This window comes from Misgurnus anguillicaudatus, chromosome 2, assembly GCF_027580225.2.
Source record: "Misgurnus anguillicaudatus chromosome 2, ASM2758022v2, whole genome shotgun sequence".
Taxonomy (NCBI): Eukaryota; Metazoa; Chordata; class Actinopteri; order Cypriniformes; family Cobitidae; genus Misgurnus; species Misgurnus anguillicaudatus.
Genome location: NC_073338.2, coordinates 33,908,883 through 33,922,264, shown reverse-complemented (window position 1 = coordinate 33,922,264; position 13,382 = coordinate 33,908,883). Strand labels below are relative to the sequence as shown.

General features: G+C 38.9%; 1 protein-coding gene across 5 annotated transcripts; it reads left to right on the top strand.

The window, feature by feature from the left end:
- Positions 1–13: 13 nt before the first annotated feature.
- fubp1 (far upstream element (FUSE) binding protein 1) lies at positions 14–13,047 on the top strand. 5 transcript variants are annotated; one of them, XM_073854027.1, is made up of 20 exons: positions 14–205; positions 761–854; positions 1,047–1,082; positions 1,209–1,248; positions 1,328–1,374; positions 1,484–1,555; positions 1,667–1,688; positions 4,060–4,222; positions 5,798–5,896; positions 5,986–6,084; positions 6,185–6,287; positions 6,411–6,647; positions 6,745–6,905; positions 7,034–7,179; positions 7,264–7,340; positions 7,421–7,561; positions 7,834–7,908; positions 11,942–12,001; positions 12,280–12,437; positions 12,695–13,047. In XM_073854027.1, the coding sequence occupies exons 1-20, from the start codon at positions 116–118 to the stop codon at positions 12,701–12,703; spliced, it is 1,929 nt and encodes a 642-aa protein (XP_073710128.1). In that variant the 5' UTR covers positions 14–115; the 3' UTR covers positions 12,704–13,047. The 5 variants fall into 5 exon arrangements, with proteins under 5 accessions (XP_073710128.1, XP_055058784.2, XP_073710125.1 ...); XM_055202809.2 differs by having other exon boundaries at positions 15–205; positions 1,667–1,724; positions 7,436–7,561; XM_073854024.1 differs by having other exon boundaries at positions 15–205; positions 1,667–1,724.
- Positions 13,048–13,382: the final 335 nt, after the last annotated feature.

The following is a 13,382-nucleotide window of genomic DNA, read 5'->3' as shown; positions in this document are numbered from 1 at the left end:
TTCTGGTGTAAGCTTTCGGGCGGAAGAGGGATCGGCACGAGACTGCAGTCAGTTCTCTTCATCACTCTTGCGCGTAACGGCCATCTTCCTTGTCCGCGACGACTGTTTTACAGATATGGCCGACTACTCCAGCGTGGCTCCGCCGTCAAACGCCGGTGGAGGGGTGAACGATGCATTCAAAGACGCCCTTCAGAGGGCTAGACAAGTAAGTATTTTATTTTACTCCAAAAATCGGTCGTGTTTGGAAGTTTTAAATGGTAAAGCATCTATAAAGCGTAACGAGCTCGTTTAGCTAACATGCTAATCAGAGGCCTCGAGGCGTTACAACAAAGAGGTTTTGGATGTGTGGGTTTTTTTACTTAAATTTAACTAAAGTAAAACTTGTTTAGGCAAAACTGTCTAGTATTTCAAAAACAGTGTGCACACAAGACTCGTTTGCGTTATTTTAAAATGTTAATATTTGTTGTCAACTCCATTTGTAAGATCCACACAGACAATGACCACAAAAGCTTGGTTATTATATACGTTAAAGTAGATTAACATCCAGGGCATTAACGTTATCTCATCATAAGCATAAAACGCATGGTTGATAATGTTAATATGAACAAGAGAGTTGCAACTTTATGTGATTGATTTTAAAATGCTTCCGCTATGATGTTGGCCTAGTTTTGTAGTAAAGGCCTCTGTTGTAGGTTTTCGCATCTGTAGGGGTGTCTGGATGTTACACCTTTTAACGATATGATATTTTGTGTACTTTTAGATAGCGGCAAAAATAGGAGGTGACGGGGTTCCCCCATCTTCAGGTACAAATGAATTTGGGTACGGAGGACAGAAGCGACCCCTTGAAGATGCAGGTGAGTGTTATGTCATAAATGGTTTTGTAAAATGTATATTTTTGTAGTTATTTAGCATAATTTATACTTTGTAGTTTTTGTCAATTAAAGGCTTGATGCTGCTATAGCGTTAGCATTGAGATTTTTTGCATGTATGGTGTGTTTCTTTTATGTGTGTGTGTAAACGTGATCTTGTTTTTCCTCTCTGTTTAGATCAACCAGAAACGAAAAAAGTGCCACCAAGTGACCGTAAGCATTGTCTAGCCTGAATTGAAAACCTATGCGTTGCTTGGATATTATTTGAGTTTATTTTTTTGCCTGTTTCATGTTTGAAACTTTAATTTCATGTTTGAAACTCATATTTCAATTTTCCAGCTTTTTCTGCTGTCATGGGAGGAATGGGTGGACCACCAAGGTAAAAACATTTCACATTTTGTATTTAGTAGGATTTGTGTTTTTCCATTCTTTTATTAATATAGCATGCCCATTTGCAGGTCCGTATCTGAAGATTTCAAGGTTCCAGATGGCATGGTTGGCTTCAGTAAGTAGTCCTATAACTTACTTTGCATTCATGTCCTTAATTGCATTTAAAGATTTTTGATGGACTTGCATATAAAGCTAATTAAAATATTTTTCAATGTTGTTTGCAGTCATTGGGAGGGGAGGAGAACAGATATCAAGAATGCAGCAGGATTCAGGCTGTAAAATACAGATTGCTCCAGGTGAGACAAAATTTGAGTGTGAGATTTAGTAAGACTTAGTTTTTTGATTGTTATTAGGCTTCTGGAACATAAACATGAATTAAAAGACTGTTTTTCATTTATACCCAACAGACAGTGGTGGCATGCCTGATAGGTCAGTGACATTAACAGGCTCACCTGAGGCCATCCAGTGAGTATCTCTATGCACTGTCCTATTAACCTGTTAAGCCACCTCCCCTTCAGCACACACTATGAAATTGGCATGCCCATACTAAAATGTTTGCCTTTCCTAAACTATTTGACCTATTAATGCGATTTTGCGATCTTTTGAAATACGAATTTGGGACTTTTTTCCAAATTTAAGAATGAAGATAAGTTATAAATGTTTAAGTAGAGTGGAAATGTTATGCACAAACTGTATTTCAAGAGTTTGGTTCCAAAAAGAGATATGTTTTTAATTTTTTTGTCGAAACATGTTAATTATTATGTTACATGTTTAATTGTGCTACTTAGCTGTATTTTTTTTGTTATGAAGGCTTAAATCAAAACAAACCAACTGCAGTTTGATTGATATTAATTGGAATGCACAATTAAAAAACTAGATTTTTGAAAATTAAAAAAACAGTTATCTCGTTTTGGAACCAAACTCTTCATTTTATTTATATAAAAATTAATATAGATGTCCCATATCAGTCCAGAAAAAAATAGTTAATTTATAAGTTGAGCTTGATATCACGAAAAACAAGGCTTCTGCAAGACTTTTTCCTTCATCGTGAAACATTTCCAAACATGCCCACTGGGCTGTTCTTGATGCCCCGGCTATCCTAATGATGTAGAAAGGTGCAGAAAAGCTACATAAAATCTATTTACATCTGCCTAATACCTAGTGTATATTAGGGATGCTCATATCAGTTAATTTTCCCGACCAACAACCGTAGCTTCTAAACCGAACATTAACCGTTAACCTATAAGATTTTAATATGAAATTGTCATTGAGTAAAAATACAGTTGACGGTTGTCTGTGAACTAGTAAAAACAAAAGATTTAATTTGAACGTGCAAACAGCAGCGACAGATCAACAACAGAACCAGGATTCATACATTATCAGATATTCACGCAACATTACCTTATTAAAAAGCACGCAAATAGTCCAGAGGATTAATATCCAAAAAGGGCAGATTGTCTCCGTTTCATCTACCACAGTGGTCATTTCTAAAGCAGGATGCTTTTCAGAAAGTTTTGCTTTTGCGTCGTCTTTCTCGGTTTGTTCAAAAAGATAGATGTTTATGGACAGGGTCAGAGGCCATCAGCGGACGTCTGTCCGGATGTGCGCGAGACGGACCGCGTCATCTTGCGCGGACACGCGCGCGGCTCCGTTCAGCTTCCAAACACGCATACAAATGATTTCTCATACAAATGATTACTTTATCAGACCGTCAGGGCAGCAATAATTTGTGTCATTTACAGGACATTCACAAATTAAAGATAGAAAAAGTGGCGAAATGTCTGTCGGCTCATGACGACACGCACCATGTATTAACAAATATTTTTTTATTTTAACTGATAATGTTAATCGGTCATAAATTCTTACCTTCGGTTAACGGTTTAACGGTCAATGTGAGCATCCCTAGTGTGTGTGTGTGTGTGTGTGTGTGTGTGTGTGTGTGTGTGTGTGTGTGTGTATATATATGTATATGTATTAAAAAAAGTTAAATTTTAAAATGTATGAACATTTACAATTAAATAGGTGTTTTACTGACTGAGTAAAATAAACGCATTGTCATTATGAAACCTTTAAAATGGTAAAAACCAAACAGCTGTTACATGATAGATACTAAGTGTTTTACATACAGAAGTACTTGCATTTGCTGTGAAATTATCAAAGCCATAGTACACCATGTTGTGTGCGCATTAGTATTGGTTATTTTCAATAACAAAAACATTTTAAAAAATTCAAACCTCTTATTTTAAACATTTTGCTTTTTAGAAATTTTACACGCTGTACAAATTAAATCCCCTCCATCTATCTCTCAATGTACCTGTAATCACAGCATTTTTAGATAATTTTGTGTAAATATGTTCATTCAAGTGCAAGAAAACATTAACTCTGTTAGCATTTGTATGCTATCTGAAGCCTTGAGATGGAGATGCGAATTTTCGGGGAAGCTCTTTGGATTTGCGTGCACAAAATTCCTTAAAACGTGCATGAGTAGCTCATTAAGAACTGTTACGCGTTATGAAGTTATGACCCACAAGCAATTTCATAAACTATGCAGTAGTCACACAAAATGTAGTATTAATGTATTTTATAAAATAGCATTTTAATATCAAATCAAAACCCTTTGAAATGACATGTTTAATACCAATCTTGGTACACTTTGGTTTGTAAACAAAAAACCCATCAGGCCGGCCCACATGGATCCATCGGCTTAACAGGTTAAACAGAGCTCAGAAATGCTGCATGGTTGAATTAAATTCTGTGTTGTTTTTAGGAGATAATGTATTGTCTTTTTTTACCTCAACAGAGCTGCAAAAAGGTTACTGACTGAGATTGTAGATAAAGGCAGACCATCTCCAGCATTCCACCACAATGATGGACCAGGAATGTCAGTTCAGGAGATTATGATCCCTGCCTCCAAAGCAGGCCTGGTCATCGGGAAGGGAGGAGAAACAATTAAGCAGTTGCAGGTGAGGCACAAAGATGTGTAGTGTTGGCTTTTCTGCATTTTATTTAATCTCGTAAGTGGGATACTTGTCAGGGATAGTTTTGGCATTTACATAAATGTGTTACAATTGTACTGTTAATTGCTTATCAGCAAACAAGACTTTGTAACCAAAGTTGTTGATAACCAAACCGATTATGAGCCCCATTTACTTCCATACTAGGATAAAAGAATATCATGTTATTCAATGGTGCTCATGGACGTTTGGTTTCAAACATTCCTCAAAATATCATCTTTTGTGGTCATCAGAACAAAGAAATTTGTCAAAGGTCATGTTATAGGTTAAAATTGCTATAAAAACAGTGATTGAAATCAAACTTTGATGCTCCTATATTAGGGATGTGCATCGATGCATCGCGCTCCCAATAAAAAGTCGATTCTGAATCGTAAGGCTCCGATACAGTGTTTCATGCACAGCTTGTGCATGTACTACGGCTCCGTGATCAGTAGGAAGTCCTTATCAATCTAAAATCACTACAAGTTTGACTCGTTTATAACATGCATTTAAAAAAGAAACACTTGTCAAACACAATCATTTAAAATATTCTTTATTATCATGAAAATACCTGAAACAATCTGAAGAACAGCGATATAAATACTCCTTTAGATATTTCCTGGAATAGTGTTTGGTATGCTACTTCTTCTGTGGCACAAATGGTGATTCTAAGCGAGAGCGCCCCCTGGCTTTTGGATGTGGCTGCATTTCACCATAATTCATTCAAATTCATTCATTGAGAAAATGTGCATTTGCTCGATTAATTGTCACAACCTTATCCTATATTCATAATTAAATTGAGACTTTCCCAGGCAGGGTCACATATTCCCAAGTTCAACATTGAAATCCTGTTCTGTTGCACTGGTCTTAATAGGATGTTTTAAAGGGACACTCCACTTTTTTTTTCTTTTTTTTTGAAAATAGGCTAATTTTTCAGCTCCCCCAGAGCTAAACATTTGATTTTTATAGTTTTGGAATCCATTCGGGTTTGGCTGTACCACTTTTAGCATAGCTTAGCATAATCTGATTAGACCATTAGCATTGCGCAAAAAAAATGACCAAAGAGTTTTGATATTTTTCCTATTTTAAACTTGACTCTTCTGTAGTTACATTGTGTAACAAGACAGACGTAAAATTAAAAGTTGCGATTTTCTAGGCCGATATGGCTAGGAACACTGCATAATATTGTTTGTCCTTGATTATTACGTCGGAATGAGAGTATAGTTCCTGCCATAACGAAAAATCGCAACTTTTAGTTTTCCGTCCGTCTTAGTACACGATGTAACTAAGTCCAGTTTTAAATAGGAAAAATATCGGAACGCTTTGGTCATTTTCAAGGGCAATGTTCATGGTCTAATCAGATTCAATGGATTATGAGATCGAAGCGGTAAAAATCAAATGTTTCACTCTAGGGGACCTTAAAAATTAGCATATTTTCAAAAAAAAAGTGGAATGTCCCTTTTATGTTGAATAACATGCAGCATAATGATCTTTTTCTGATGTTTTCAGAAACGTATTTAACTTTTAAATACTATTATTAAATAGGAACGTGCTGGAGTAAAAATGGTCATGATTCAAGATGGACCCCAAAATACAGGTGCAGATAAACCACTCCGGATCTCTGGAGATCCTTTTAAAGTTCAGGTAAGAGTGTGTTGAAGCTAAACTCGCATTACTATGGTCATGTTTTTTCAATACACATAAATGTTTAAATTGCACATTTGTCTATGCAGCAAGCTAAAGATATGGTGATGGATCTGATCAGAGATCAGGGTTTCCGTGAACAGAGGGGAGAGTATGGTTCTAGAATAAGTGGAGGAGAGAGTCTGGATGTAAGTACTTATACATTAATCAAATTCTATATTTTAACTTAAATTATATATATATTTTTTGTTTAAAATGGAAGTGTTTTAAATTGCGCTGTTCCTTTAGGTCCCTGTCCCAAGGTTTGCCGTTGGAATTGTGATTGGCAGGAGTGGTGAAATGATCAAAAAGATACAGAATGACACTGGTGTGAGGATTCAGTTTAAACCAGGTATATACGTTTATTGTTACACTTCTTTTATAAAAGTTAAACTAAGCAAATGCTTTTTAATAAGGTCAACTGTGCACTGTTTGGCTTTGTGCCATTAATAATAAAACTTGTCCTTTACTTCAGATGATGGCACCACACCAGAGAGAATCGCTCAGATCATGGGGCCTCCAGACCGGGCCCAGCACGCAGCAGACATCATAACTGACCTGTTAAGGAGTGTACAGCAAGGAGGGCCTCCTGGACCTGGAGGTAGAGGAAGAGGGCGTGGACAGGGAAACTGGAACATGGGTCCCCCTGGAGGCCTGCAGGAATTCAATTTCACCGTCCCTACCATGAAGACCGGCCTCATTATTGGCAAAGGTTCGTGGTTGCTGATTTTAGCTTTATTTTTGGACAGGTGCAATTTTATTAATTCATGAATTTATTAACGTTGTGGCACCATGACATTTTTCTCTAGGGGGTGAAACCATTAAAAGCATAAGTCAGCAGTCAGGAGCCAGAATAGAGCTCCAGAGAAACCCTCCACCTAATGCAGACCCAAATATAAAGATGTTTACAGTTCGTGGCACACCTCAACAGATCGACTATGCCAGGCAGCTGGTCGAGGAGAAGATTGGAGTGAGTGTTTTTCTATATATGCCTACCAACTTTTTACTTACTTCAGATCCTGTGAAAAAAACAAAAAACAAATAGTATTATATCATTTTGTAAGACATTTAAGTAAAATAATGTTTTTTTTTCCAAAGGGTCCCGTTAGCCCTATGGGAGGCCCTCATGGTCCTCCTGGGCCACATGGAGGCCCTTCTCATGGCCCACCTGGTCCACAGGGACCTCCTGCTCCCATGGGACCCTACAACCCTGGACCGTATGGTCAAGGACCTCCTGGACCACAGTAAGTACATTTTACCCATCTTAATGTACCTCTTCTTAAATGCTTCTTTATCTTGAAAACTTAATATTGTATTTTTATTCTCAGTGGCCCTCCAGCACCATACCAGCCCCAAGGCTGGGGCAATGGATACCCCCAATGGCAACAAGGACAGCCAGATCCCAGTAAGTGCTCATCCCTTGACTATCATCATTACATTTATTTCCACTTCTGTTTTTGAGTGCAACCTAAACGGTCTCATCAGATGTGTGCTCTCCAGATAAAGCTGCGGCTGACGCTAACGCTGCCGCTTGGGCAGCCTATTACTCTCAGTATCAACAGCAGCCTCAGGGCCCCATGACGCCCACCACAGCTGCCCCAGGCACAGCCCAATCCAACGGACAAGGTACATTTTTACCTGCACTCCACAAAACTGCTCCACACCCTTCACACACTCTGTTTTATTATAGTATTTAGTAGCCTTTCAGTGTAGCCATCATCACAGAGTTCAGTTTTAGAAAGTCTTTACTAATCGTCTTGATCAGATCTGGAATGGCCTTTCAACTAGCATTCATAGGCAGTGTAGTATCTGAGACACTCAACCTAGCCAGGTGAAGGACTTTCTATAGCTCTTGAAGGAATGGTTCTCAATTTCTCAAATTGTACCATTTTTAACAGGTGACCCGCAAGCTCCAGGTCAAAGTGGACAGGCAGATTACACCAAGGCCTGGGAGGAATATTACAAGAAATTGGGTATAAATATTTTGTAATGTAGCTTCAGGTTACTTTGTTTGAGGGATAAGGCAGCAGGGCTTGAATAGCCAATCAGTCTTATTTTACTTTGAGAATTGAGGGGCTTTGTGGTCGAATTAGTGTTTTGTTAATTGGTCTCAAACCCTGCTGTTTAGAGCTTTAGTGTCTCAACAGGTAGAATAGGATTATGTGAAACCAACACCAGTGAATAAGATTCTACTGCTCATTTTGCAGATACATATTTATTATGGATAAATGTGTGACCCTGTCTGTGAAATCCAGGCTAAAGATAATCTGATGCTACGTTTACACCAACCGCGTTTGAGGTGTCAAAATCGAGTCTACTGCGCCTAGTTTGCCGCTTGAACAGTTTGAATGCATTTACGCGTCTAGAAAGAAGTAGATGCGCGGAAAAAGCAAGCATTTGACGCGCGTCCGAGGCAAAATCCGCTTCTTGTGGGAGGGGCAAGTGCTATGCGGTTGTCTGTTTGCAAGATGACTGGTGGTGGTTGTGCATTTATCAAGAGAGTTACCGGTTTGTATTTGGCAACCTTACTATAGGGGGAAAATAAACGGCGCGGGTTGATAAACGTCACGTGAATCAAAAGTGAAATGTGTATTACAACTTAAAGGGATAGTTCGGCCAAAAACGATATTAAACCCATGATTTACTCACCCCCAAGCTGTCCGAGTTGCATATGTCCATCGTTTTTCAGACAAACACATTTTCGTATATTTAATAAAATATTTTATATATTTCTGTTAATTAATTTTATTGTTGCGGGGTCCAGGAATAGTCCACGACTTTCAAGTCAAAAAAATTACGTCCATCCTTCACAAATTAAATCCACACGGCTCCAGGATGATAAACAAAGGTCTTCTGTGGGTAATCCGTGTGGTGTTGTTGTAGAAATATCCATATTTAAAATGTTATTAACTTTATAAACTAGCTTCCGGCAGCGCCGCCATCCTAGACCCAGGAGAGAGGATTAGCGTAGTGTACGCACTTTTCTTAGTGACGTATGACAAATTCGGAGGGCGGGGGCACCGAGCAGCAGCAGAGAAACTCTGTACGCTGCGTAAGCTCTCATCCTGAATGCGCATCACTCCAAAATGGCGGCGCTACCGGAAGCTAGTTTATAAAGTTAATAACATTTTAAATATGGATATTTCTACAACAACACCTCACGGATTACCCACAGAAGACCTTTGTTTATCATCCTGGAGCCGTTTGGATTTAATTTGTGAAGGATGGACGCACTTTTTTGGACTTGAAGGTCGTGGACTATTCCTGGACCCCGCAACATTACATTTAATGAACAGAAATATCTAAAATATTTTCTAAAATATCCGAAAATGTGTTTGTCTGAAAAACGATGGACATATGTAACTCGGACAGCTTGGGGGTGAGTAAATCATGGGTTTAATATCGTTTTTGGCCGAACTATCCCTTTAACAGGTTGCCCAATGTCCTCACTGACACTCTTCCAAGCGGGGTCCTTTTTATTCCTGTCTCTGTAGAAATAAAAACTAGTATAGTCGTATAGCTATGGGTGACTGCTCAAGGACAACATCAAGCACTCCATGTTGAATGAGTGACTCCGGGCGGGGCTGCAAACACAGCAGCAAGCAGGCTCCTGATTGGTTAACGCGGCGCAAAATTTCACCAAAGTTCAAATTTTTCAACTCGGGTGTCAGCCGCCAATTCACGACAAACACAAAATGCACAAAAAGCACCATTTGCGTCTTTTGCGCCAAACGTCTCATTCGCGCCGCGCTTTACATTGACTTAACATTTGAAATCACTCGTCCGATATCGATTCTGAATCGCAATCAGGTGAAATTATGCACAGCTCTTTCATGTATTAGGGCTCATTGATCAGTAGGAAATAGAGGTCGACCAATTTATCGGGCTGATTAATTGGCCGATTTTTGGCATATTTAAAAAAATTCGTCTTTGGCCGATAGGCAGGCGCATCTGCGGGCACTTAAGCGTTGTTGTAGAACTCGTGACGCTGCCTCTTGCTGCAAGCAGATCGCTTCCGTGTGTGTGCAGCTGTACCTTGTTTACAAACAGCTTTAGTAAACGATGGCGGGATCACGCGAATTAAGCAGCCAGTACAACAGCGCGACGGGCTTATGTCTCGCGGTGCACTGTCAGTGCAAAGATTAGGCTCATTTCATGTGATTAATGAGTGATGATGATCTTTGTTTGCGTGACAGAGAGAGCAGAGCCGCGCGTACGCTTTCTGTCTTTAAACTGTCTCCCTGCTTTTTTTACTCAAAACAAAACTGAGTCGATGGCGAAAGGTCGGAAGACCAAATCATATCCACAGAGGAAATGTTTTTTGTGTTGTTACAGTAACACTTTGTTTACAGTTTTGCGCTGCTCAGCCTGGATTAGAACACAGCGCATTTGATTCGCAAACTGACTCCTTTGAACGGATTCGTTTGAATGAACGGTTAAAACGACAGATCTGTTCCAACACTAAACTCACAAGACGTCACTGTCAGCACAATCAGTCACTTATAGCGCCTCAGAAATGAGAATGTAAATGTGTTTAGAAAGATTTGCCCTAAATAACAGTCTCAACTAGAAAAACAAAGACATTTACTATGTTAACTTTATGATGAATAAATAATTTATCAGGTTTACCAAATAAGGATTTTATCATACAAAGCAATAAAAGCCATGGTAAAAAACTGATCAAAGATGATGACAGCAGTGTCAGGTAATATCTGTGTCTGATAAATGCATGGTGCAGAGGAGGTTGTAAAACTCTTCAGAAAGACCAGTCATAATTTTTAAAAATACTTTGACTTAAATATTTTAAATGTAAAAATGTCACTATCTGCTAATGATGAGAACATTTTGATTATTATGTACATATAGAAAATCGGCCAAACATATCGGCCATCGACTGCCCTGATTTCTAAATATCGGCATCGGCCAGAGAAAAAGCCATATCGGTCGACCTCTAGTAGGAAATCCTCATCAATCTATAATCACGGGTCTTTGAAATCCTTGAAAGTTTGTGAACGTTTTTGAAAATATACATGCATAGATACAGGTCATTGAACGTGTTTGAATCTATTTTATGCAAGACATTTTCTAAAAAAAAAACCATAATATTCCTCGTGTAGTGTAGGATATCATAAAAATTCTAGACTTGTTAAGCACACGTGCCAAACTGTTTGCTTTAAATGCTTATATCTTCTGTATGCAAATGTTTATTCATACCAAAATGCTTTTTTGCATAATTGTGTTTGACAAATGAAACGTCTCGGGTTAAACATAACTGTTGTTCCCTGAGAAGGTAAGGAGACGCTGCACCTCCCTTACCATACTTCCTGCGTCCCTGTAACGCCGTCAGATAGCGATATACTTCCTGGCTCCCGCATCACCCTGTCTTTGTCGTTAAGCCTCATCATTGGTTGAATTTGATATACACATTCAGACGCACTTACCCCTGAAAGTGTCACCGCTGTGACGCAGCGCAATTCCCTCAAAAGGGAACTGTAATAATGTATCTTAAAAGGTAACACGATGTAACCTTGCTCTCACTTGAAATGTGTCCCCACATTTAGTTTTTGAATTTGAGGGTATTGGACCTGGAAAGTGCTTGAAAGGTCCTTAAATTTGAAATTAACTAAGGTGTGGGAACCCTGCTTAATTCACTGAGAAGAATAAACGTGCGATTGATCGACCTAGTCAATATTAAAGATATCAAGATTATATTTTCACAGAATACTCTTTACAATATGTAGAACATGTCTTTAGCTGGGTTTTCACAGACTGGGTAATGTGTACTTTTTCCCCAAAATTGTGCCTTATTCTTACTGTATTTCTTTGCCCTTGTATTGATTTTTGCATTAATGTTGTGCATGAGCAGTTAATGTTGTAAAAGCCAAATTTAAAATGTTATGAATGTAAGTAGTAGGTTAACTATAGGTACATTTTCTTAACACAGTTGTTAGGTGGTTTTGAATGTAGGCTCATGATTAAACTGTCTGTTTAATGTTGTCTGTGTAGGTCAAGGACAGCCTCAGCAAGACTACACCAAGGCATGGGAAGAGTACTATAAGAAACAAGGTGAGAGATGATGAATTTGTTATTTTATGTACTTTGGGCAAGCACACCACTTTCACAGTCCTCTGCTGTAGAGATACTGTACACTCGGCTGCCCTAGAGCAAAGCAGTGGGTTTCTGTCCCGCCATTCGGAGGCAGTGTGGCCGGGGTCGTTCCCCCACTTATAAATACATTTATGCATTTGGTAATGCTTTTATTCCAAGCGATTTAAAGTGCATTACAAAATACATTCTTTTGTTAACAACAGTTTTCTGATGCTTTTGTTTGCGCTTCATCTCAGGTCAAGCCGCTCCTCAGGCGGCTGCAACAGCGGCGACAACTCAGCCGGGAGGTCAGCCAGATTACAGTGCAGCGTGGGCAGAGTACTACAGGCAGCAGGCGGCGTACTACGGCCCGGGAGCCCCTCAGTCTATGGGAGCAGCACCCCAGGCTCAGCAGGTACACTCCCCCGAAAACTCCCACCGTCTCTCGCCCGTCTTCTTTTGATAGATGCGCATGTCATTTCCTCTTTGTTTTTGTGCACGTAACGTTTGCTTCCACAGGTTCAGGCAGCTTGCAGCGGAGTCGTCATGTCAACCCTTAACCAAACTCTTTCCTCCTCAGACATCTGTTTTCTTTTTTATTTTTGTAGGGTGTTGCATAAATGTTTCTGCTCTTAACATGTTGTGTATTTCTTATGTATTTCTTCTGCACAGGGCCAGTAATGTGAAGTGGACATAAAGTAAATGCTACATTGTCTGAAAAAAACCTTTGTTAAATGTTTGGATGCAGACGCCATGATGAAGATCTTAATTTCTTTGGTTTGAGTGTATAAACTAGATCGCAGACCAGCTCCACAGTCAAGTATATATAAATATTTTTCCTTTTTGTTTGTTCACACTTGTAAATGAACGGTTTGTTTTTAGTCCGGTAATATTGGTCATTCCAGCTCCTGTATCTCCTGTATCATTATGTAGTGTTGAGACTAAACTAGTCATTTCCATGTAAATCATCTCAGTTTTAATATGATATGCCTGTTGTGTTTTGCAATAAAACAAAATGAAACCTCCTTTGTTGGTAAGTGGGGTGCAAATGTGGGGTGGGGCGAAATTATTTAGTGTCGGGGTTGGTGGGATGGGGATGTAGTTTGTCCCCCCAAGGCATGAGTTTTTCTCTTTCTCTCTCTCTCTGTCCATATTTACCAAATGAAAATTTGCTCTCCTGTTGTTTTATTTTTTATTTCTCTCTCAACTGTCTACTATATATACCTTGATTTTTATTTTGATTCCTGGTCTGTTTTAAAGTCATGAGGTCATTGCTTGCTTAAAAAAATAGAGCGTTTTTATACTGCATTTTTTTTTACTGGTCATTGCTGTAAATGTAGGAATAGACAGGTTTGTCTAA